We start from the raw sequence: 25,033 nt of genomic DNA, 5'->3' as shown, positions 1-25,033 counted from the left end.
TGGAAATCTGTGGACATGCTGAAATAGCAACTCTTTAGCCTCATTGGACGAGGTTATTACATATTCAACTGTTAAAGAAGGAACATGTATGTGCGAAATGCTGCAAATATATCACCCAAAGATGGGCTCAAAAAATGAGGTGTAATTAGGGATTTTATCATCTGATGCTCTATGGGAACAGAACTCCCCCTTATAACACGTCAGTGTCTTGTTCCACATGTGTATGTGTTTTTGGAAACCCATTATGGATGAAATTGGGTGACTAGGCTGGGAATGACAGGAGACAGGTTTAGGGAACCAAAGTGAGAAGGGATGGAAGACAGAGGTAGATGCTGGGTACATGAAAATATCCAGCACTTCAGTGGCCTGAGAAGTAAAAACAGAGGTGGGAGGGCTGAGGAGTGTTTGTTAGACTTGGAAAGCAGCAGGGGGCCTTTCTCTGAGGCTGTTCTACAAGGAAAGGAAGACAAAAATAACTATCATAGTAACAAAAGGTAATATTTGCATTTGTTCTAAGCTGTTGGTTCTCCGCTGCATTTTCTGCATCACCTGAGAAAGTGTCAGATCAACAAATCCTCAGGCCCCCCTTCAGATGAACTGAATCAGAGACTGTGGGGTTGCAGCCCAGCAGTCTGTGTTTTAGCAAGTCCTCAGTGATTCTCGTGTGTGCTCAAGTCTTGAGAACTGATCTGAGAACCACTCCTGCACTGAGTCATGTAGTCCTCCTGACAGCTGATGAGAAAATTTTCATTGTTATTGTTTAGCACATATTGCAGCTGAACCTGGGGAAAGAGAGGTTACCCACTATCATACAGCTTGTAAAAGACAGCGTGCATGGTAAGCCGCTTCAGTCGTGTCCGACTTTTTGTGACCCTATGGACTGTAGCCCGCCAGGCCCCTCTGTCCATGGAATTTTCCAGGCAAGAATACTGGAGTGGGTTGCCATGCCCTCCTCCAGGGGATCTTCCCGACCCAGGGATCATACCCTGCGTCTATTATGTCTCCTGCATTGGCAGGCTGGTTCTCTGCCACTAGCTCCACCTGGGAAGCCCAGTAAAAGGTAGAGCATAGATCAAACCCAGGCCATCTGGACATGGGAAAAAATCTTTTGGATTATATACTTTAAGTGTTAAAAATGCCCTGAAGACATCCCCTGAAAAACCCCGGAGAAGAGAAATTTCAGTGCTTTTAAATTTTATATTTTCAGCATGTAGCAAAACAGACATGGGACTATTTTCCTGCTTCCTAATACAATAACTTGAAAAAAGCCCCAATTCACCCTTTCAGTGAATTTTACCAGCGACATGATGCTAAGTGAAGAATTAGCATTTGTACCAAGTTTTAAATTGTCTTCAGTCTCCCATCTGGGGCTTTCTCTCTGGTCTCATCACTCCTACACATGGGTTTATTAAGAACTCTCTGGGCCTGGGGGTGAGTTTTGTTTATAAGACTTTTTATTGCTTATCTAGGAAGACATCCAGGCTCACAGGAAATGTAGACATCCTTAGAGATGATGGCTGTACTTTCAAAGTCACAAAAGGGGAAAAAAATGGAGGTGGCCCATGAGTCCATCATTGGCTTGATGCCAATGACAACAACCTCTGCAGACGTTGCTGTCCCTGGAAACAAATGCCTGGACTAGAATTATTGGTTAATACAAGTTCTTGGTAGGCAGAGTGACATACTGCCAAATCCTTCTGGGGTAGGAAAGAATGTCTTATCTGGGAATAGGATCCATCTGGGAGCCAGGTGTGTGCCTTGCTGGATATAGAATGTGGTTGGGAAGATCTGCTGGAGGAGGGCATGGCAACCCACTCCAGTATTCTTGCTTGGAGAACCCCATGGACAGAGGGACCTGGCTATAGTCCATGGGGTCTCACAGAGTTGGACACAACTGAAGCGACCTAGCACAGCGGAGAGGGTGGCCCCAGGAAAGCCCTTTTGGAGAGGCGGAAGTTGAGAAGCTGTAGCAGGATTGGGCAGCAGCAGTGACCCAGACGAATGAAAGTTTTGGTGGAACCCAATTATAGCCTGAAATTGCCAAGCCAACCTCCCCACCATATCTGAACCAGATGGATCTCATCTATTTTCCTTTGTGGGCAAGGGCATTAAAAACCTCTCCAATTGACAGGGCAGAAGAGTGTGATGCCTAAAAACACCAGCCTTTCTGCCAGGAAGGTCTGAATGCCGGTCCTTGCCAGAATACTTTCTGCCTGTGTGACTGTAGGTATGTTACCTAGCCTCTCTGAAACTCAGTTTTCTTAGTGATAATCTAGCTGTAATCACAGTACCTACTTCTAAAGACCGTTGCCCGTCGCTAGAGGAGATGACATATATCAAGTGCTTTGTATAATACAAAGTGAGCCATCAAGGAATGATAGCTGTTCACCTTAGTATTTTTTTTAACCATCGTTGAGGAAGTAAAACAGAGTCATATGCTGAGGAAAAGATTTGGGCTTTGGATTCCAATCAACCTGGATGCAAGTTCTGGTCTCAAATTTGATAGTTGCTTCTCTGAACCTCAGGGCTTCCCTGATAGCTCAGTTGGTAAAGAATCCGCCTACAATGCAGGAGACCCTGTTTTGATTCCAGGGTCTGACAGATCTGCTGAAGAAGGGATAGGCTACTCACTCCAGTATTCTTGGGCTTCTCTTGTGGCTTAGCTGGTAAAGAATTCACTTGCAGTGCAGGAGAACTGGGTTCAATCCCTGGGTTGGGAAGATCCCCTGGAGAACGGAAAGGCTAACCACTCCAATATTCTGACCTGGAGAGTTCCATGGACTGTATAGTCCATGGGGTTGCAAAGAGTTAGATACGACAGAGTGACTTTGACTTTCACTTTTCTGAGCCTCAGTTTCTTCTTCTGTATAAAAGGCATCAATTTGTGGCAATGGTAAAGTGAGATCATGCATTCTAAGGTACAATACAGTGCCTGACAAAGAGTAAAAACCTGCGTCATCCCTACTGTCTTCCTTTCTCTTCTTACTGTCATCATCACTGCTAAAGCACTGGAAGCAATGGATGGTCAGTAGCCTTAAGCATTTACAGAGCTCCTACCTTGTGTGGGAGGAGCATCACTCACCCCAACTCCTGGCTTGTTGGTTCTTCATTTTCCTGAGTCCTTCTGGCCGGGTCAGGGAGCAGCCCTGCAGTTGTCACAGGCCCACTGTCTCCTCTGTCCTCCCAACTCCTTCTGCCCACCCTCCGGGATTACCCAGGATGAGCTCAATCTTTTCAATCCACTGAAGAGTGCATAGTTTTGGATACTTTTCCACAGACATCCTTGTGTTTGCTTGTTTGTTTGTTTTGCGTTTTTTTCCTTGGAGCCTTGTTCTTCCACTGGCAGCCCATTTTCAGCATCTTCTTAAACACAGGTAGGGGAGATGGGCGGGGGGTGGGGAGCAGGGACCTAAAAACCCCTCCTGGGGTGGCTGTAGGAAACAGACCACAAGTGAGCTGAAGTCCAGCCCCTGGGGTGAGCTCCATTGCCCTGTCAGCTTTCTCTTAAAAAAAACACAGATTCAAAAATAAAAATATTACAAAGTGAGGAAGGCAACTGCAGAGAGTAAGCCCTTTCAAAGCACTGGGACCTTAAGATTACAGGGCCGTTTGGATTGAAGGGGGCCTGGTTGATTACAGTTCCCAGGAGAGCAAGTGATTGGCTCCGTTGGAGACTCAGGTGGGGCGGAGGGTGGGCACCCGGCCAATCAGCGCAGCCAGAGATGCAGGCTGGCTCAAAGGGTTCGAGCATGCAAGAGGGGGCAGGGTGCCACTGAGTAGGTGGCGGGCGATTCTCCAGTGAAGTGGGGCTAAGGGCCAGGCTGGCCCAAAAGATCTGAACTCACTTAGCACGTGCCAAATAAAAGATGGAGACTGTACTTCTAGCTGCAATTTATTCAACTGTAAAATAAGGGCAAAATCTATAAAGCCTAGGAGTAAAAAAACCTTTCTTTCAGATGCTTTAAAAGGTGCTTTAGCTCCCTGGAAAATGGGTCCAAACTAAAAAATTATTGAAACTATGTGTGACCATTCGATTCAGACCACAGGGCTGGGGAGAGGTGAGAAGGACTAGATGATTCTGAAGGCCCCTTTTCACCTCAGGTTTTTGTTACTCTTATTTTGGTCTAAGGTACAGAATTTCTATGCTGTGTATCATGAGACATTTAAAAAGAATGTTTCCTTTTCCATTTCTTCCATAATACACAAATAACTTCCTTAGTTTGAAAAAAACGTCCCCGAAATGTCTCCTTGTAGGGGGAGGACCTGGAAAAGAGCAGGAAGGAGAGCCTATGCCACTTTTTAAAGTTTGTCTCTTAAGACGCAAAGTAGTTTTCATCAAAGGAAGAAAATGCCATTTGTAAAATAAGAGCAAAATGTACAAATGCCTAAGGGTATTAGGATTTTGGCTTCCCAGGTGGCTCAGTGGTAAAGAATCCACCTGCCAATGCAGGAGACTTGGGTTCAATCCCTGGGTTAGGAGGATTCCCTGGAGTAGGAAATGGCAACTCATGCCAGTATTTATGCTTGGAAAATTCTATGGACAGAGAAGCCTGGTGGGCTACAGTCCATCGGGTTGCAATGAGTAGGACAGGACTGAGCACACAGCTTATTGTGTATTAGAATTTTAGGGACTTACATCACTTTCTCTCTTCTTAAAACCATTCTCTCTCTTACCTTGATTTCTTAAAAGCAAAAATGGTCTGTAACATCCAAACAGGCAATATGTACTCAGTGAATATTTGTTAGCTTCTACCATGTTTTCAGCATTGTTCTCCAAGCCAGGTAACCTAAATTACATGGTCCTCACCCCTGAGAACCTAAAATCCTGACACATGGGATATATTGACTATCATTGACTCATGATATAACCTGGACTAGGCTTTTATTTCTCTCGGTGCCTTGGACATCCCCCACCTATAAAATGTAAATAATTACAGTGCAGGAACATAATTATGAAACCTGCATCACAGGGAGGAGTCTCTCGTACATTTGGAGGTAAATCTCAGAAACTTGAAATTGAGGAGGATTTGTGGTTATTTTGGAAGAAGGCTGGGGTATCCATGTTGGCAATGGAGGTAGTGATGGAGAGCAAGACATCGGGACTCCTTGCACAGAGTATCGGGGGACATCCTAAGGCCATCCTCCGGGCCAGTGAAAGGGACCAGGGCAGACTTCAGGCCTGAATTGGGACATTTGCTCAGAGCCATTTGATGGGGTTGGTTACATCTGGAAACACCTGTGCCATCCATTCCCGCCCAGCTAAGTTGGCACAAAGCCCTGATTTTGATCATCTCAGTTTGGTGTTGTGGTGTTTTTCTTGCTTCTAGGATTCGTGTGCTTGGTGGAAGGTAGAGATCACAGAGTTTCACCTTCATTACTTGTCTGTTCTGTAATTCCTAGGAAAGGAATTGACCTTTTTCCCTTTAACAGAGTTGGTGGACTCCTATAGGACGTCACTATAACTTTGAGTTGGGGTTTCATCTTGAAACTAAATGATGGCTAATTACTTTTCAAATTAGGTTATAGCTTGGAAATTTTAATTGAGTCTATAAAATTCCATATATATGTATTAGTCACAGGAATGTGATAGTGCCTTTGATAAACTACTTTAATATGTTTGATGTAGGTCTATTCATTATTGAATCTCTTTACCCGCCTGTCCTTTTGTGAAGATAGTTGGGCTAACAGAGCAACTATTGTTGTCACTGCCCATTACCACTGATTACTTTGTGTGTGTGTGTGTATGCGTGTATGTGTGTGTGCATGTACGTGTGTATGTGTGTGTGTATTTAATCTTTTGGCTGTGCCGCACATCATGTGGAATCTTAGTTCCCCAACCAGGGATTGAACCCACGCCCACTGTATTGGCAGCTCGGAGTCTTAACCACTGGCCCACCAGGGAAGTTCCTGTGTGTATATTTATAATGATTATTATAAGAACTTTATGATATTGCTGGTGTGATGCTATTTTACAGATGAGGGGCTCAGGACTCAGGAAAGGAAGCCCAAGATCACACAGCTAGAAAGTGGCTGAGCTGGACTTGAACACCTGTCTGATCTTTCCTCTCTGCCATGTATGCTCTCACCATCGTGGTAACAGGGTTTTCAGGGTTTTCTAAAGGAGAAGACCAAGAACTGCATAGGTTTTTGATAGGATGTATACCACTGTGAATCCCCCATGCCATAAGCATAGGCCTTTGATCATCTAAAGATGTGAGGTAAGTGGTGAGGCATCTCTGAGATTCTGTGACCTTTGGAAAAGCTGCCTGTTGTGTGGGACCAGCTGTACCCTTTTGAGGGAAGAAGGGGATCTGGGTGGGAAGACCTGCTGGAAGGCAGCAAGGCAGAGTAGAAAGAACATGGCTGGTGGAGCCAGGAAGATTGAGTCTGTCTCCTGTGGGCAAGTCTACCCTGACTATCAGTAAAGTCAGGGGGTAATAGCACCAACTCGATCAGATTATTGGGAAGGTCAGAATTAGATGAGACGAAGAATAAATATCCTGTGATATATGCAAAACACCCAACAGTTGTTCGTTGCATTTGCAAAGGAACTTCATCTAACCCTGTCTTCCCACAGCTCTCTCATGCACACACTCACTGAGGGACACATCCTCACTGCTGCTTAAAATTTTGCAGGCAGTCTCTTTCATGCGAGCTTGAGAAATCGTCAGCTTCTATAAAAAGTCTATCATTTCTGCATAATCTCCCACTGCCTCCACGCTCCACTTGCTGAGTTTATATGAAGGGCTCAAAGGACATTGGGTGTCCACCCTAGTCCTTCCAGACAGTCCAGCCAAGCTTGTGGTCACGTCTTCCCTGGTTGGAGAGATGGCAATGCTGGTTGGGTTTGGCTTTCGTCTCCTTCCTCTGTGACGGGCTGCCTCACTGACTCCTCCCGAAGCCTCAGCCTTCCTAGAGGACCGAAGGCATCTTTAGCCTGGAGGCATGACAGTGGCCAAGTGCCTAGAACTCCACGCCTTCACCCGCCTGGAGTGGACAAGGGCTAGTCACGCAGTGAAGTCTCTGTCCTCTGTTCTCTTCCGGCAGAACCAGCTTCTAGCAAAAGGACTGCTGTTCGTGGAGGAGAAGATCAAGCTGTGTGAAGGCAAGTACAAGGCAGCCCCCGTCTGGCGGGAACTCTGACTCAGCCTTTGATGCTTGGACAGCTGAAGTGAGTCTGTCTGAGAGAGGCAGGCTCCAAGCACGTGAGTCACCCCAGCCGCCTCTTCTCCAGCTAGGCGGCAGCGTTTCAGTTTGAGTCAGCCACTCCTGGCGGTGCAAGTCAGACTGTTTGAGAAATGAGGGGGAATTAGGGTGGCCTCTTGGGAGACCCCATTAAGGGCTGGGTTTCACAAGATGCTGCCAGGGGTCACCTTTGAAGGAATACATTATATTGTGGATCCTGTTCCCTCTGGTCTGATCCAGGCTATTTCCTATTGACCTTTGTACTGTTTCTCAGGGCTTCCCCTGGTGGCTCAGCTGGTAAAGAATCCGCCTGCTGTGTGGGAGACCTGGGTTCGATCCCTGGATTGGGAAGATCCCCTGGAGAAGGGAACAGCTACCCACTCCAGTATTCTGGCCTAGAGAATTCCATGGACAGAGGAGCCTGGCAGGCTGCAGTCTATGGGGTCACAAAGAGTCAGACAAGACTGAGCAGACTTTCACTGTTTCTTGAGGTCGTATCTGTCAGGTGGTCCACTCATTTGAGGGAGACTAAACAGGCACCCACTCAGTGGGGTAAGATTTAAGAAGCAAAAGAACATTTCCCCAGCCTTAAAAGATTCTGGAGTCTAACCGATAGAAAGGCATTGAATGGAGCTGGGAGCTGGGATGAAGGCAAGAGCTGGCCGATAGACCCCTTGGCTCCGCTGATGGTTACTGTCAGCTCCCGTCAACGTGGATCCTGACTGTAGCTTGCCACCTACTTCTTGGGTGACTTTTAGTGAGTTTCTCACCTCTTTGAGTCTTGATTTTTCCAATAATTTTTAAAATGATAAAATGGAGCTAGGGGTTATAGGGGATGTAAGGAGTAGAACCAGCATAGTGCTGTCCCTGGCACATAGTAGGTATGCACACTGGTTCCTTTTTTTTTCCTTCTCCAGCCTCGAAACTTCTATCTGTTGGTCAAGTTTACTTCTAGATTCAGACGCATTAGGCAGTAGACCATCTCTTTTTCTCTTCCCCTTCTCTGGGAAAGACACTTGTGTACAGTGTCGTGTCTTCTAGAAAGACAAAATAGGAAGAAAAATGAGAAACTGACCCTGGAAAGTCCCAGGGCCCGGCACACAGTGAGTGCTCACCAAAACTGCAAAAACCAGAGGTTCCAAATTAACCTGTCTACTCAAGAGTTGACTGAACCTACAGCCTTGTTTCCCTCGAATGCAATTACATTGAGAGCTTCATGGCCTTTTTGCATTTTGGAGTGAGGCTAGTACCCCAGGCATGAAAGGTGGGTGGCTTCCAGGTCTTTGACCACGTTGTAAGTCATTTGGAGAGTTATTTCATGCTCCTGGAAATGTGGATAACCAGAGTTAGAACAAGATCCTGAGCAAAACCAGAGATTCAAGGGCCCTTAAAAGGGAAAGTTGATGGTCTCTCGCCCGGGTGACACTCAACATAGCTACATTCAGAGTGAAAATTCAGGCACAGAGCTTGATAGGAGAAACAAGGGCATCCAAGTGTCTGTGTTTCTGCTCCAAAGTGCAGCTGGAGGGCAGTGGGTCAGGATGTTCTTGTTGGGTCCCTTCTTGTCCTGGGGGTTAGGTGGCAGGGTCCTTTCTGAACAGTGAAGGTGCTCTTACATCTTCAACCAGAACATCTCTGCATGTTAATTTTGTATGTTATAACTCCAAGAAAGATTTTATTTGGATGAAAGTGTTTTGCTATAAAATCAAGTTTGGAATCCATCATTGAATAACCTGGCTTGTACTCATCCATCCTGACTGCAGAAGGGACAGAGGCAGCCCCTAGCTCTGTGGTTCTATTTTGTAGGCAGAATATGCCTTGTTAGTATCAGTAATCTTTTCTAGAGCTTTAGTGACCTTGGAAGAATTTCTCAGACTTATTCTGTATACCTCTGGTGATCTAAACCTCTGTGGCAATTAGAGGACAGTTTTAAATAAGATAGTTTTTAATAGAAGCTTCCATTCAGACCCCTTTCATCTTTGTAGAGGACTAAGCCCTCGACTTGGGGGCTGTTCTTGGAGGTGGAGTCACCTCCTCCCATTAACTCTTTTCTCCCCAGGCTACCCTGTTTAGCTTGTCTCTCTGATGTTCTTCTCTGAACACTTTCCAAAACCTCCATTCCTCTCTGAAGTTTACAGCTGACAATTAGACCCAGGTGCCCAGGAGAGGCACCTTCCTGTCGCCAGGTTGAATGATGACTGCATGTGCCATGAGTATTCCGTCTGGGACCTGAAGGGGAGAAAGTAGGAGCAGCACTGAGCAGCAGGCTTTTCTGTCCCATCCTTCTAGTCGGCAGGGCCTCTGCTTGTCTCTGTGATGGAAGGCTCAGGGTAAGGGCCGTCAGTAAAGGAGCTGGCACAGCCTTTTCTCCTTTGAGAGATTCTGTCCAAGTGTTGGGGTCCATGCTGGTTTTAGGCACCAGCATGACCTAATGTTTCAGACTGTCCTCTTGATTTCCTGGCTCCTCCCTGCAGTGAACTAGCAAACCTGCCTTTGAAAAGAGGATGGTGACTGATTGATTCATTCAGACATTTATTGATTATCTACTATACCAGGTACTTTGCTAGGTGCCAAGAACACAGTGATGAGCAAAACTTCATAGGATTACGAGTCTTGAAGGTGCTCACAACCTGGTAGTGGAGACATGTATTAATCAAATCACCACCAAATATAAAACCATAATTGAGACAAGTACTAAGAATACAATCCATAACAGGGGAGTTTGACCAATGGGGGAGACTTTCCTGTGGAAGTGAAGCTACGAAGAAGATGAACACTTCATCAGTTTATGAAGATAAACAGATGTAGGTTAGGCAAAGAGAGAAGGCAGAGAATAGTCTTGACAAAGGAACTAGCATGTGCAAAAGCCCTGTGGCGTGGAGGGAGGATGTGAGTATAAGGGACTAAAATAAAATTCACATAGAAGGGGAATTCAGAAGAGGATGAAGATACAGAAGCAGGAAACAGACTCTCCCCAGCCGGGTTGCCATGGTGTGGTTTTCTTTATCTAAGAGCAAAGGAAAATGTTGGAGCTGACTGTTAAGTCCTGCCTTCCCTGTCCTGTCCCATATTTGGGTTAAAAGGTAACCTCCTCCCACTCACCAGCCCTGGCATTTACAGAAACCTGTACACTCAATACTTCCCATTCATTCAATCAAAGATTTCCAAACAGTGAATTACCAATGTGTCTGGCACCATGCTAAGCACTGGAAATAGAAAGGTGAGCAGGAAGACAAGGCCGGTGCCTTTATTCCCGTTCTAGTGGAGGAGACAGAGAAGTGAATGAGTGATTCCAACAGAGTGTAATTAGTTCTTGGCTAATTACAAAGGAGAGTAGAGGGTGTTATGGATTTGCATTCTGGTGTATTTCACTCTGACCTTTTAAAATCGGCACATCTTTGGTCCTGCCAGCTAAAGTCATGGCTTCATTCTGTTCTCTCTCCCAGCCACTGCTTTTGTTGTCCGTTAAACTAATAGATGGACATCGCTAAGTGAATCTTTCAAGATCTGTTCAGTGGATCTGGCAACGTGTTGCCAGACGCATCTCTCAGTGTCTAATCTTGGCTGACCCAGTTTCCCTGCCTCAGCTGGGCAGAGACAGTTCCCAGTCAGCTCTGTTATCTAGGTCACTAAACAGCAGCCGCCGTGCAGACTCCCCTCGGCCAGTGCCTGCCTTTCCTACAGGTGCAAAGTTCCTCAAACAGCCTTCCGGTGTTGGGTGATCTGTGTCCAGCTAGCCTGGGGGACACACTTGGCCAGGACTCGGGCTTCCTGATCCCAGGGGTGTGGATAGACACGGCGTCAGGTGGTGGCTGTGTTTTGCAGGTGACCATTCAGAGTGTAATGCCCTTCCGGTTACAGTGGGTGGAGGTGATAGTTTCTAAGTCTAGTGGGTGGAGGTGATAGTTTCTAAGTCTTCCTTCCATCTTTCTCAAGTGATAGCTCAAATCTAGACTGAAAAACCAGGGTCTTAATGATTGCAAAATGAAAAAGATAATATATAACTGTGCACTTGATCTTGCTGGATTCTATTGACAAGAACATGGGTTCTGGAATCCCAGCTTGGCCTTCTACCTGTGTTCCTTTGAGCCCAGATACCTGGCACGTCTGAGCTGTAAAGCAGGGTAATAGCGTCCGTTCATGAGATTGCTTATAGATAAATAGTCTAGCACAGGGCCTGATCATGTTGTAACCATTCTCATGATGACTGTAATTATTATGTGCTTTTCAAAATTCAGCTCCCTTTTGTGGATGAAGGGAGAGAAGGCATATTTGCATATTCTTGATCATCTTCCCATCCAATTCCATGTTTGCTGTAGTCACTTAGAGATCCAATGTAGGTTATGCGCTTTCCCCCACAACATCCCCGCCTGTGCTCCATTTGACTAGGAACTGCCTCCCAACCACTCCTGTGAGTAATGACCACATTCTTTTCTTTCTTTCTCCCCTCCCATCTTCTCGCCCTCATGTAGGTGAAAATCGCATTGAGGTTCTGGCTGAAGTCTGGGACCACTTCTTCACTGAGACTCTCCCCACCCTGCAGGCCATATTCTATCCAGTTCAGGTCAGTCTCACTGGGGAACGACCTCCTGCCGGCCTGGGCAGTCTGTCTTACTCCTTGACTGGTGTCCCCCTGGGGCCTGCCAGCGAATGGGGGAAAGCCAGGAGCCTGGGCACTGCCTGAGTTGGATTAGGACCTCGGCCATCTTTGGAGGGCACTCTGTTCTATATTTAGCATCTGACCTCAAGCAGCAAACAGTGCCTGCATACATAGCAATTTGTAGGCTCCCTCTTGGTTTTGAGTATGTCTGTATCTTCTTAGAGTGGTTTGTTGCTTCTTACTTTTCAGAAGTAAGGGAAGATGGGGGAAGGAGACTTTTTCCCCTTTCCTTTCCTTTTTTCCCCTCCCCACTTTCTTTGACGCACAGTTGTCTGGCAAGTTTCCTGTGACTCCCAAATTCCGGGAAAGGAGTAGTGTTCCTTGCCCTCTATAAGCGATTTCCTGAAGATGAGAAGGCCCATGGTGTAGCAGAAAGAACTGCGGACTGGGAATCCGTAGTTGAGTATGGGCAAACTCGTTCCCGTCTCTGAGCTTGGCTGCGTTTCATCTCCTGCGGAATGACGAGTTTAGAGCAGGAGACAACAGCCTCTCTTCTGCTGCTTATTCCGCGAGCTCAGCTCATTTCTACCCTGTGATGGTTTCCCTCTTCCCTCCTGCAGGGGCCGAGAACAGGGTTGGTCAGAAGGGACACGCCCCCAGGCAGACTAACCACTAGATGTTCTTCTCCAAAGTGTACGTGTCTGTCATACGCTTCCGTTGCTGTGTGCCCACAGTAGCTCTTCCCATTGGGGTTAAGGTTCGCATGTAATCAGGTTAGATTAGATGTGAAGCCATTGGTAGGAATTACCTTGTACCGGAGGTAAGGGCCCACGGGCTTTGTTTGCTCTGAATGCTGTTTTAAAGGAATTCTGGATTTTTTAAAATACATGTCAAATATTTTAAAATCAGGAGATTATACCTTTAGAGTCCCATTTTCCAATTCCAGTTTGCCCCTAACAATTCCAGTAGAAGCGTGTGGACTGCAGCCTACTGCTCTTTTCATCCCATCCTTGGCTCCCCGCTGCGCCCCACGAGAGGATTTATAGCCTTTCTTTGGATGGCTCACCCTCTGAGTCTATAGACTTTTCCCTTTGGTGCAATACTCACTCCTTGGCCAGCAGTGGGTCTTAAGATGACACGCCTGGGAGGCAGGGTTGCTAGATAGCGCAAATTGACCTGCAGGATGCTGAGTTAAATTTCAGGTGAACAATGAACAATGCAATATTTGGGACGTACTTATACTAGAAAGTTATTCAAATGTAACTGGACAGCCTCTGGTTTATTTGGCAGCCCTAGTGGAGAAGGGGTATAGACGTAGGTCCCTCTTAGGACTGTGTAGGCAGGGAATTCCCAGATAGAGATACCCAGATGGGTATTTTCTTTTTTTGATCGTGCCTCAAGACATGCAGGATCTTAGTTCCTTGACCAGGGGACCAGGGATCAAACCCTCGCCCCCTGCAGTGGAGGCTCAGAGACTTACTCATTGGACTGCCAGGGAATTCCCCACTAGATGGAGTTAGAGTGGGAAGTGAGGAAGCTGAGGGGCTTGGCTCTGGTATTAGAGGGTCAAGAAGGGCTCCCTTAGCCCCAGATTCAGGCAGGAGCCCAGTTGTGTGAATCTGAGGATGACACTGTCCTGCTTCTCTTAAAAAACTGTGAGATCTGGGACTTCCTTGGTAGTCCAGAGGCTAAGACTCCATGCTCCTAATGTGGGGGGCCAGGATACAGTCCCTGGTCAGGGAACTAGATCCCTTATGCCGCAACTAAGTATTCACATGCCACAGCTAACGATCCCTGCATGCAGCAATGAAGAGTGAAGATTGTGCATGCTGTAACTAAGACCCAGAGCAGCTAAATAATTAAATAAAAAAAAAAATTTTTTTTTTTTTAAAGAAGAACTGCGGAGCAAGTATCTTTTAATTTCATGGCTGCAGTCACTGTCCACAGTGATTTTGGAGCCCAAGAAAATAAAATCTGTTACTGTGTCAAAAAAAAAAGAGAAAAACTGCAAGATGTGGCAACATATGCTGTTGCCCCATCTACCTCTCCCGCCCACAATTTCCCAAGTGCTGCTTCTGATGCAAATACCCCACTTGGAGAACCCCTGGGCTCTCACTACTGGTAATAACACCCTCGGGGTGTCTGTTAGTCTAGACACTAACTTGCTGCGTAAGTGTCTGTGTGAGACCTGCTTCCTCACTGGATAAAGGTGTTTGAGTGTGGAAACTTGCCTGCCTTTTTCTACCTTATAGAGTGAATGGAGTCCTGGAGAAGAAGCAAGGGCATAGACACCTATGAGACAGGCAATCAGTGATGAGTGCTAAGATGTGGTGCAAAGAATAGAAATTGTAGGACCTCGGGAAAGGTGGGGGGACCACCGCCATTGGCAGTGGCCGGGGAAGGCAATCACGAAGGAGTGGTTAGGGATTTCCCTGGTGGTCCGTGGTTAAGACTCTATGCTTCCACTGCAGGGGCATGGGTTCGATCTCTGGTCAGGGAACTAAGATCCTGCTTGTTTCAAGCAGCAAAAAAAAAAAAAAAAAAAAAGAAAGAAAAAAAAAAAACTTAGAACTAAAGAAAAAAATTTTAAGAGAAGGATTGGTTAAACTGAGCCTGTGAGGTGTGGGTGGGGTGTATCTCTTTGGGACTGGAGAGTAGGGGGCTGTGAGAATGGCAAAACCACTCTTGCCCGTGTTTCTGTAAACCCTGAGGAGTTATAGGAAGTGCAGTATTTCCTCAATCTTGGCCAACTTGAGGAATGGGAGGCTACAACTCTTTGGGAGGATACCCTGATGATATCTCATCTCTAAGACCAGCCAATTGGGCATATGTGCTGTGTACATGTGTGCAAAGGAGAGTCTGGGAATGGGCCCTCCTTTCCCTTTCTGTTTTGGGAGGCTGTAGGAGCTCTAGAATCAAATAGTTTATCTTTGAGATCCAGCTCTACCTTGAGTAAATTCCTGTCAGTCTGGGTATAGGGTTTTTCTTCTGTGGATTGGGTTTTATTACAGTATCTATCTCAGAAGTGGTCATGAGGATTAAATGTGCCATTTATATCTAGCATATTGAGAATCAAGCCCAGCATATGGTCAGAGATAAGGGTCTTACTTAGCCTTACTAACATGAGGGTCAGCTCTTACGATTATCAGTCACTGTTTTCATCCTCAGCCGCTATCTACGTGGTTGAACAAGTCATTTTCTTCTACATCTTCAGTGATTTTTCTTCCTATGTTACCTGCGTTTGCAGAAGGGTCTTAACAGGTCCTGTATTTCCTTCTTTGCCTGGCATATGATAGGTTCACAAATATTTAATGGATGAAGCTGAGGACACAGCCTTGAGTGTAGGGAGGTGCTATCTTTCCTCTTGTTTCTCCTCCTCTTTCTCCTTCCTGACCACTCACGGCACAGCACGACCCTCAATATATGTGTCTTGTATCACCTTTGGGTCATTTAAGCAGATTGAGCATTTCAGCATTTACTTTTTTTATCGACGTATAATTGATTTACAGTATTAATTTACAATGATACAATATTAGTTTACAACACAGTGATTCAATGTTTCTATAGAGTGCACTCCATTTGAAGTTATTGTAAGATATTGGCCATATTCCCTGTGCTGTACAATATATCCTTATAGCTTATTTACTTTATACCTAGTAGCTTGTACCTGTTCATCGTCTACCCCTATGTTACCCCTGCCCCCTTCCCTCTCCTCACTAGTAACCACTAGTTTATTCTCTGAGTCTGTTTCTGTTTTGTTATATTCATTAGTTTGTTTTGTAAGTGATAAGCTACAGCATTTGTCTTTATCTCTCTGACTGATTTCATCTAGCATAAATACCCTCCAGATTTATCCTTGTTGTTGCAAATGGCAAAATTCCATTCTTGTTCTGGCTGAGTAGTATTCCGTTGTGTGTGTGTGTACACATCTTCTTTATCCAGCCACCTGCCTGTGGCCATTTAGCTTGTTTCCATGTCGCAGCTATTGTAAATAACACTGCTATGAATATTAGGGTGCATGGATCTTTTCAAACCCATGAGTCATACCTTATCTTAAACGAAGCTTTCATTCTGAAGGAACAGGGGTCAAATATTCTACTCTTCGACAGCCCCCCTGGGCCTTGGAGGTGCTGGTCCCACCCCTCCGATCGTGGCCCCGGCCCCACGTGGTTGGTGGCAGGTCCCACGCGCTCTCACCTCCCACCGCTGCCTCTTCTGTCCCGCCAGGGCCAGGAGCTGACCATCCGCCAGATTTCCCTGCTGGGCTTCCGCGACCTGGTGCTGCTGAAGGTGAAGCTGGAGGACTTGCTGCTGCTGGCGCAGCCCCAGCTGCCCTCGTCCATCGTCCAGATGTTGCTCGTCCTGCAGGTGAGGCGCGACGGAGCATGACGGGGCGTGGGCGAGGGCCCCTGTGGCTGGAGCACCCTGGCTCGGTTCCGTGTCCTCTAGTGTCATCGGGCACGTTCCAGCTCCTTTGTCCATTTGCTGTGCTTGCAGCGAGCACTGTCAAGGTCCCTCTCCTCCCGCCGTCTCCCAGGACACCTGGAGCTGCCCCACAAGTGATGGTCCCTTTAACAAGGGGAATTTGACATCATTTCCCTGAGGGCCTCCTGGGACACATTCTTCTACCCTCTAGGAGCCAGGAAGCCAGAGGCTGGGGGTGTGACAATGGCAAAGGTGGGTCTTTCCCCAGCCCAGGACTAACTCTGGGTGGCAGGGGTGGCAGCTTCTGAATCTAAAGGAAACGTGCAGGTTGTACTGCCCTCAGACCATCCCCGCCGCAGGGAAGCTGAGCCCCAGTAGCTAGAACTGCTGTTTTCTCTGCCTGGCCCCCCACTGGCCACAGCGGCAAGAGATCTAGGGCTGGTTTTTCCCTGCCTACCTCTCCCACAGAGAGAAGAGTCATTTCTCTTTCCCAGTGCATTTCCAACATGGCCCTGAACCAACCCCTCCCTCCTCAAAACATACAAGGGGCTCAACTTTTCCTCCCATGGGTTGTGAGGTCCTATCCTTAGGCTGTCCAGGAAGAGGCTGAACCAGAGACTTTGACCACCCTGGAGACCCGTTCTCCCTGGCAGGCGCAGGCAGGTCTGAGACTGTGCCAGAATGGTCCCTTCTGAGGGGACCCGCCCAATCAAGCTGTTGTGCCCCCTGCTGGCCGGTGCCTCAGGGTCCTTCCCCGCTCCCCCCCACCAGCAGGATCCCATGCTGGGTTTAATTCTCCTCGCTGATGGCTCAGATGGTAAAGAATCTGCCTGCAATGCAGGAGACCCAGGTTCCATCTCTGGGTTGGGAAGACCCCCTGGAGAAGGGAATGGCTGCCTGCTCCAGTATTCTTGACGGGACAATCCCATGGACAGAGGAGCCTGGCGGGCTACAGTCCATAGGGTCGCAAAGAGTCAGACACGACTGAGCGACTAACACTTTCACTTTTCATCACCATCTGGAAATTCTTTATTTTTGAACAAGGGACCCCACATTTTCATCTTGTGCTGAGCCTTGCAAATACATAGCCAGCGCAGCAGCCAAGCCAAGGGCAGCTCCTTCCCAGAGGGCTGTGTGCAGGTCTGGTTCTCTGCCCAGGGAGAAAACCATGCAGCTCAGAATTTTCCTCCCACTTCTTGCCTCTTCTCCTTGCTCTGCATCCCTCTCGTTTAGCGCTTAGGAATCATAGAGCGGAAGAGTCTTGTGGGGAGAAGGCAGATGAGAAATATCAAGGTGTGAAGAAAATGAGATAAAAGTGTCCTCAGCTCTGAAACCCAACCAAGGTGGTTTTGGGGCTGAAACCGCTCTACTTTTGAGGCTGCGGGTGGGTCTCTGGGAGCATGAATAAGGCTCCCCTCTCCCTTCTGCTCCCCGAGGATCCCCTCACCCTTGTGGAGAGTCTCCTGTGCCTTTCTAAGTGAAGCCTTTCTTTTCTCAACATGTAATTCTGTAGGTAGTTGTGATAGTTACTTTTTTTTTTAACAAAGAAAAGTTTTTGTAATACTATATTGCTGCTGCTGCTGCTGCTGCTGCTAAGTCACGTCAGTCGTGTCCAACTCTGTGGGACCCCATAGACGGCAGCCCACCAGGCTCCCCCGTCCCTGGGATTCTCCAGGCAAGAACACTGGAGTGGGTTGCCATTTCCTTCTCCAATGCATGAAAGTGAAAACTGAAAGTGAAGTCGCTCAGTCGTGTCCGACTCTTAGTGACCCCATGGACTGCAGCCTACCAGGCTCCTCCGTCCATGGGATTTTCCAGGCAAGAGTACTGGACTGGGGTGCCACTGTATTGCTAGTAGTAAAGAAACCACCTGCCCAGGCAGGAGACCCAGGTTTGATCCCTAGGTTGGGAAGATCCCTTGGAGAAGGAAATCGCAACCCATTCCAGTATTCTTGGCCCAGAGGATTCTATGGCAGAGAAGCCTTGCAGGCTACAATCCATGGTTTGCAGAGTCGGACACGACTGAGTGACTTAGCACAGTACACATTTTAGTAGTTCTGAAATTCCACCTGTTTTTGTTTTTTTTAATTTTTGTTTCATATTGCAGTACAGTTGATTTATAGTGTTGTGTTACTTTCAGGGGTACTGCAGAGTGATTCAGTTACACATGTACATGACTCTCTTATGTTTCAGGTCAGTTTCTCATGTAGGTCATTACAGAGTACTGAGTAAAGTTCCCTGTGCCCTACAGTAGGTCCTTGTTGAGTATCAAGCGAGGCATCTTGCTGGCCTTTCCCAGTGCTTCTGCTATTGCTGAGGGACATGAAAAACCGTCAGGTCTTCTCCCATTAGCAGCCCCCTCAAGCGCCAGACCACCCCACTCCCATTTCCTCTGCATCAGTTCTGACCCCTTCCTGGTCCTGACCGCCAAGTCTTCTGCCTCATAGCCCCCTCCTCGGCCTTCCTTTTGGTTTCAGTAAGCCACCCCTCCCTCCCACTGCCCCCAGCCGCCTCCATCTCACTGTGATGGAGCTGGCAAGCTACCACATCAGCCAGTTTCCTTGGAGCTTGCACTTCACCCAGGGGTCTCCATACAACCTGTAGGACTGGCCCCTCCCGCTTCTTGGCCCCAGCTCCTAAACTCCAGTGCAGGGGAGAGTTTTCTCTTTTCAAACGAGAGTGATTTAAAATCTATTCTGCTTTGAGATTTTGACAGCTGGCCCTTTGGGCTGAGCACAGCGTTCACAAAAGCCTTGCTCTCTTGTACACCCTCCACACAAACACATGGCTTCCACACCTTTCCAGTAAGAAATTGAATTCCTTCAGAGTTAGCTGGTTTTCTAGAAAACCTCAATGACTTTCCAGCTCCTTGTAGCTCCAAGAGCTCCTGTCCTTTTGAACTGACCCTTCATCTTGGTACTAAATGTGTGTCTAGTCCACAGTGATGCTCCCTTTCTTCTACCGTTCTTCTGGTCTTTTCCAGATTCTCTCCCCCTTTCTTTTCTAGCCTGTTAACAAGGAGCAGTAAAATGGGCTCAGAGCCAGGCAGCTTGTGTGCCAGTCCCGGGTTTTGGCCACTTACCAGCTGTATTTTCCTGGGCAAGTTACATAAGCTTTCCGAGTCTTAACTTTCCTTGTGTTTGAAAGGGGGGATGGTGAGCGTTGTTGGCAGGTGCTATGAAACATATAAAGTGCTTCTATAAAGCTCCTGTGTGCCTGGTGTGGAACAGTTACTGTGGCGGAGAGGATGAGCTGGCTGTGGTTGGGACCAGTCAGACCTCAGCCCTGGAGCTGGGGTGGGGACAGTCCCGCTGGCCCTGCTTTGGGACAGGATCCCACCGCAGAGGCCAGGGTGCGCTCTATGCACAGTTCTGATCACCGCCACCCAGGACCAGTGCCTGGGGCTCCAAGACTGGGTTTCCTTCATTCAGCCACAAGGATACAGCCTGCCTTGAATGTAGTGGGAGGGCAGCCAGAATCCGCTGGCCATGGTGACTTGGACTGACCTCTGTCTCTCTTGGGTGTTTATTTCCAGAGTGTTCACGAGCCCACAGGCCCAAGTGAGGGTTATTTGCAGCTGGAGGAGCTGGTGAAGCAGGTGGTTTCTCCCTTCCTTGCCATCAGCGAGGACCGTGGCCTCTCAGGCCCCACGTACGCATTGGGTAAGGGCGCTGGCTCTCAAGCTGCCAGGAGCCTCGGTGACTGGTACCAGTTATGTTTCCCTGAGCCCTGATGATCTGCCAAGCCCTTTGCTTCCCACGTGGGCCCTGCAGACCTCTGCACGCTCACTGCTCGTGTTTCCCTCTGGCCTGGTGGTTGCAGTAACCTCCCCGCTTGGCGATTCCAAACTGATACCGAACTTCTGTGGTGGTGCTTGTCTGATTCACACCTTTGATCCGTGGCTTTGATCTGTTGTGGTGCTTGCAGTGTTACCTGTATCTGATACCAAAAACCATGCCTGACTGCAGCCCACCCCCTCATGACTGGAAGAACCCCCAGTGATGAATTTCCTTTTGAGAATGGATGAAAACGTGAAGCCAGCTTACCGGGTGTGTGGCTGGAGATCAGCTGCTGGCTGCCCACTGCATTCCTGTAGGTACCGCCAGAGCCTGCACGTACGTGCAAGACAGGGGCTCCTGGGCTGGGGGACAAATCCCACTGAGGCCTCTTTCAGTGGCTGCCAAGCTAAAATTCAGGCTCTGTACTAGTCACCCCGGAGAATCTAGAGATGAAATGGGTCTGTTCCTTCTCTCAGTGAGACTACGGTCTAGATGGGGAAATAGCTGTAGACTATCATAAAAGGTATTCCTTAGTTACTGTCTGAAATGGAAGCACCCTCCCCCCCAATGCAGGAACTTTTGGTTTGTGGTTCTAACTTCAGCAGCCAAGCTGGTGCCTGGCAATACAGTATGTGTGCATACTCAGTCGCTAAGTCACGTCTGACTCTTTGTGACCCCTAAACTATAGCCCATCAGGCTCCTCTGTCCCAGCAATGGAGTGGGTTTCCATTTCCTACTCCAGGGGATCTTCCCGACCCCAGCAATTGAACCTGCATCTCTTGCGTCTCCTGCATTAGCAAGCAGATTCTTTACTACTATGCCACCTGGGAAGCCCTGGCATAGAGTAGACAGTCAGAAACTATTTGTTGGATGGATGGGTGGTACCCGCAGCTGGGTGACCAGCAGCAACACACAGGTGCAGAGGTGGAAAGGGATTTCCCGAATTTGAAACCTTCTATCCCCTCTTCTTGCTTGAATGGAGACAGAGCTGAGCTTCAAAGAAAAGAGGGGAGGAGCAGCCTCCAGCAAGCTTCCCGCCCCTTCCCGGGCCTCCCGTCTGCAGAAGAAAGCAGGGCTTGCCGCAGTTTTTAGGGCCCCTTCATGTTTCTCTGGAGACACCGGTTTAACCACAGTCACCACAAATCTGAGCGTGCTGGCCCCAGTCTTCTGCCTGCCTGGTCCTCCACCCTCCCTCCCTCCCTCCCTCCTTCCCTGATTCCACCCAGGAGCTGGCAAAAGCCGGCTAAAGGAAAACAGTACCCTACCCTCCCTGTGAGGAGGGCTGGGCGCCACCTTCCTGCTCTGGGCAGGCCAGCTGGCCCCTGAGTTTGGGGCGGGAGGATCCAGAGAGATGTCAACATGCCAGTGGGTTAGCCGGGCCATGGCAGGGACCCCACCATCTGCTGGGCCAGGAGCCGGGAACACGAGTAGATTTGGAAGTTTGTTCAGTGAGGACTCAGTCTAAGAGGGGATGCCTTCAACTTTTCAGCTATAATAAGACTAATACATACTTTCATCAAATTGTAATCAAAGGCCTGAGGTTTTATTCTTGTGCCAAGGATGGTCCTTGTCTCTGGGCGTTGTCACAGTAGAGCCCAAGAGGGGAGGAAATGACGTTCTTTTGATTACTTTTTTAATTATATTATTATTTCAACAAATGTGTACTTAGAAGAGCCTGTCCCTGGCACCTTGTGAGGTGCTGCAGGTGATATCTGTGACAAAACCGACCCACCCCTGCCCTCTGGCACAGGGACCAATGAGGAAGTCACAAACACGAGATGATGACTCATCAGAGTACAAGTGCTCCCAGAGGGGAGTCCAGGGCCCACAGCAGAGGACTGCACCTGGACTGGGCAGTCAGGGAAGACACCCTGGAGGAGGTGATCCCTGCAAAGGGGCCCGGAGGATGGATACAAGTTGGCTGAGAGTCAGTGGGGGGGGGAGATTGACCAGGCAAAGGGAAAGATCTCTGGGAGGCTTTTGCGGTTATGGGGAGGCAGGTGGGGAGCAGGAGGGTGCATCGTTTGAGGAACTGAGAGAGCTTTAGAGTTGCAGAGTGGCTGATGGCAGGGGAAGCCCTGGGACATGGACCTCATCCTGGGCACTGTGCAGGCTGGGCTGGATAACATGTTCCCATTCACAGGTGAGGCAAACGGAGGTCAAGGTCGCTTGGCTGTTGGAGACAGGCTTTCAAAGCCCCCAGCTCTTTGCCCTTGGCCAACTGTTCTCCCGCACTCCACTCGCTCCCCACCTGCCCTGTCAGCTCCAAGAGGTGACGGATGGCGCTGGGGAACCGCGGAGAAGCTGGTCCTTCCTTCTCAGTTGTTGACTGAAAAAAATGTACACCCTAAAAACTGAGAATTATGTTTTAGTCAATGGACAACCTAAGTACTTAAGCACAGAAGACAGCCTGTCAGATTGCTCTGGAGGACTGTTCCAAAGAGGGGAGGGGGAGGCTCGGATATATAGAAGTTTTTGCAACAAAGACCAGGTAGTTGGAATATTGTTATTCCAACGAGAGAATCCTATCAATTAGAGAAAAATAGATATCTCAAGTTCGTGAATTTAGCGCTTTTCTACATATGGGAAGATGCGAGTCTGGGCTCATTGAAATCACTCCTTTTTAAAAAAAACTTTTATATTGGAGTATAGCCAGTTAACAATGTTGTGATAGTTCCAGGTGAACGGCAAAGGAACTCAGCCAAACATACACATGTATCCATCCTCCCCCAATCTCCCCTCCCATCCAGGCTGCCACATAACCTTGAGCAGAGTTCCTATGCTATACAGTAGGTCCTTGTTGGTTATCCATTTGGAATATAGCAGCGTGCACACGTCGATCCCAGAGTCCTTTGATGCGCACCCTAACGTCTAGGCCTGGCATCCTGCTCTTCTCCATCCTGATTCCCCCGAGGGCACACAGTCCAGAGTGGCTGCTGGCTTGGTGGCCAGGGCATCCTTTGTTTAGTGGTATGGCAGGCGGCATTCCTTGTCCACGTGGTCCTTAGTGCCAGAGGTATCCGGGGCCAGGACATCATCCCCAACCCCTGGACACCAGAAGCTAAAATGGCCACCACGGCGCCCTTCCTTATGGAGGGCGCCCCTTTCTAGATAAAGAGAGGACTCTCTGGGGCTCAGTCTTCCCTCAGTTGAACAGAGGCTTCTCTCCTGTCTGTGGAAGAGGTGGCTGCCTGTCGTGACAGCCGGCCGAGGTAGAGAGAGACTGGGCCGAGGCAGTGGACGTGAGAAATCTCGGGAGGCCTTTCCCACATCCCCTCTGGGCCTGACGGTGGGAGGGGTAAGGGGCAGCTGGGTCCGGCATCTCAAAGCGCCTGTCACCTTCCAGGCCCTGAGCAAGCACTGGGCATGTAGTCATCCTACCAGATTCTGGGGATGCACGCCGTCGTGACCTCAGACTGCATTGGTAAGAATTGTCCCCAGGGTCACCACGCGGGGTAGGTGACCAGAGCCGGAGAAGTGGCCGCCTAGGGGCTCCCCACCTGTGCTCACGGGCTCAGGCAGGTTGAGCTGGGGACTCACGGGTGGACTCCCTTCCTGCCGGTCAGGCCAGTGGGTCTGAGAGTTAAGCCTCACCCCATGGTTATGCAGGGCTTGCTTCAGAGAGAAAAAAATGAGTCCCAGGACGTGATGGAATGAGCGTGTGTGTCCTTCCTTCCAAAAGTGTCACTTTTCTTGGGCCGAAGGAGTCGTGGGTGAGGAGGAAAATAATGAAATCTTTAAAAAAAAAACAACAACAGGCCAATTTGTCAGAGGCCAGGCCCACATTTCTACCTTTCCAGTTTCCCAGGTTTCCAGGCCTGGCTCAGTTAGCGCTCGTTTCTCCCGCACAAAGGCCCGGGCCTCCCACTCATCTCTCTCCATTGTGTCTCCAGGCGGAGGGTCCTTTGCCCCCAGATACGGTAACCTGTCCTCGCGACCAGTCATCATTCATGGACTTTCAGGTGCCAGGTCCTAAAGAGAGACGTCCACCATGGATCTGGTGGGCAGGGGTTGCAACACCCGCCTGACGGGGGCCACTCCGGCGGGGCCGGCCGAAAGCCTGGGAGATCAAAGGCCTGGGAACGGAGTCCCTAACAAAGAACCGCCTCCTCTGGGCTTTGCTTCTCTCTGGGGGTTTGAAAGGAGCTGCCAGGGCTGGCTTCAGAGCAGGGGGACGAATGCCAGGGGGGGTGAGGCAGGAGCAAACACAGGAGCAGGCCAGGAGGTGGCAGGGCCCAGGCCTCTTGCTGCTTCTCCGTGGGCCCCCTCGCCAGGGAGGGGCCAGCTTTTAGGCACCAGGGGGAGACACAGCTCAGCCAACCCCCTGTGGAGACTTCCTGCTCTGGATGGCAGGGCCCAGCTTTCCCTGATGCAAATAAGAAAAAGAAGGCAAAGAGGGCAAGCAGCCAGTGTGGCGAGCTGACTATCTCCAAGCCGACTATGCAGTTTAAAGGCCTCCCAAGAGGCCCCCGTGGTCTCTTCTCTGGGAGGCGGCTCCGAATGTTCTGGGGAGCTTTGCAAGCACACACTGTCTGCCCAGGGAACTCACACTGCCCAGCCACCACTGTGGTCTCTGCTGTGTCCACACCCAGGCTTGGGAGCCGGAACATTGTGCCCAGAAGGCAGCAGGAGGAGCTGGCGGCCTCCGGGTCAGCGGCAGGGAACTGTCCTAAGAAGAGAGGCGGGGCTGGCCGCAGAGGGAGCAGGGCTGTGGAAACCACCAGGGTGGGCTTCAGCTGTGTGCCCTGGAGTAAGTTACTCAACGTCTCTGAGCTGCGGAGGGCTGAACACAGAGGAGAAAGAGGCTGCCCTGTCGCTGGGCAGGGCCCCAGCAGGGTTGCCACCAGCTGTATTACGGGCCCAGATAGGATGGTCTGGGGCCTGTGGAATCACCCCCAGGTGAGGAGTTGTGTGTGCCTCCCCTTCCCTTCTACGGACCCCAAACCACATCCCAGGCCATACCATGCTGTGTTAGTCACAGCCTGATTATTGTCGGTCTCCCCCTTAGACTCATTGCATGTGGCTCCCCTGTAGGCCAGGCATG

General features: G+C 49.0%; 1 protein-coding gene across 13 annotated transcripts in view; it reads left to right on the top strand.

The window, feature by feature from the left end:
• PRR5L (proline rich 5 like) overlaps positions 1-25,033 on the top strand; it is a 160,501-nt gene that overhangs the window by 120,050 nt on the left and 15,418 nt on the right. For 10 of the 13 annotated variants that reach the window (XM_070473173.1, XM_020904975.2, XM_070473163.1 and 7 more), the window contains 4 exons: positions 7,048-7,105; positions 11,658-11,749; positions 16,013-16,153; positions 19,746-19,872. In XM_070473173.1, coding sequence (XP_070329274.1) covers positions 7,048-7,105; positions 11,658-11,749; positions 16,013-16,153; positions 19,746-19,872 — 418 coding nt within the window. Of the gene's footprint in view, positions 1-7,047; positions 7,106-11,657; positions 11,750-16,012; positions 16,154-19,745; positions 19,873-20,178; positions 21,522-25,033 lie in introns of those variants that run through there. The other 3 variants (XM_070473172.1, XM_020904977.2, XM_070473171.1) reach the window with 3 other exon arrangements.

Source organism: Odocoileus virginianus, chromosome 10 (assembly GCF_023699985.2).
Source record: "Odocoileus virginianus isolate 20LAN1187 ecotype Illinois chromosome 10, Ovbor_1.2, whole genome shotgun sequence".
NCBI classification, from domain to species: Eukaryota; Metazoa; Chordata; class Mammalia; order Artiodactyla; family Cervidae; genus Odocoileus; species Odocoileus virginianus.
The sequence above is the reverse complement of the archived record's forward strand: the minus strand, read 5'-3'. Positions and strand labels throughout refer to the sequence as shown.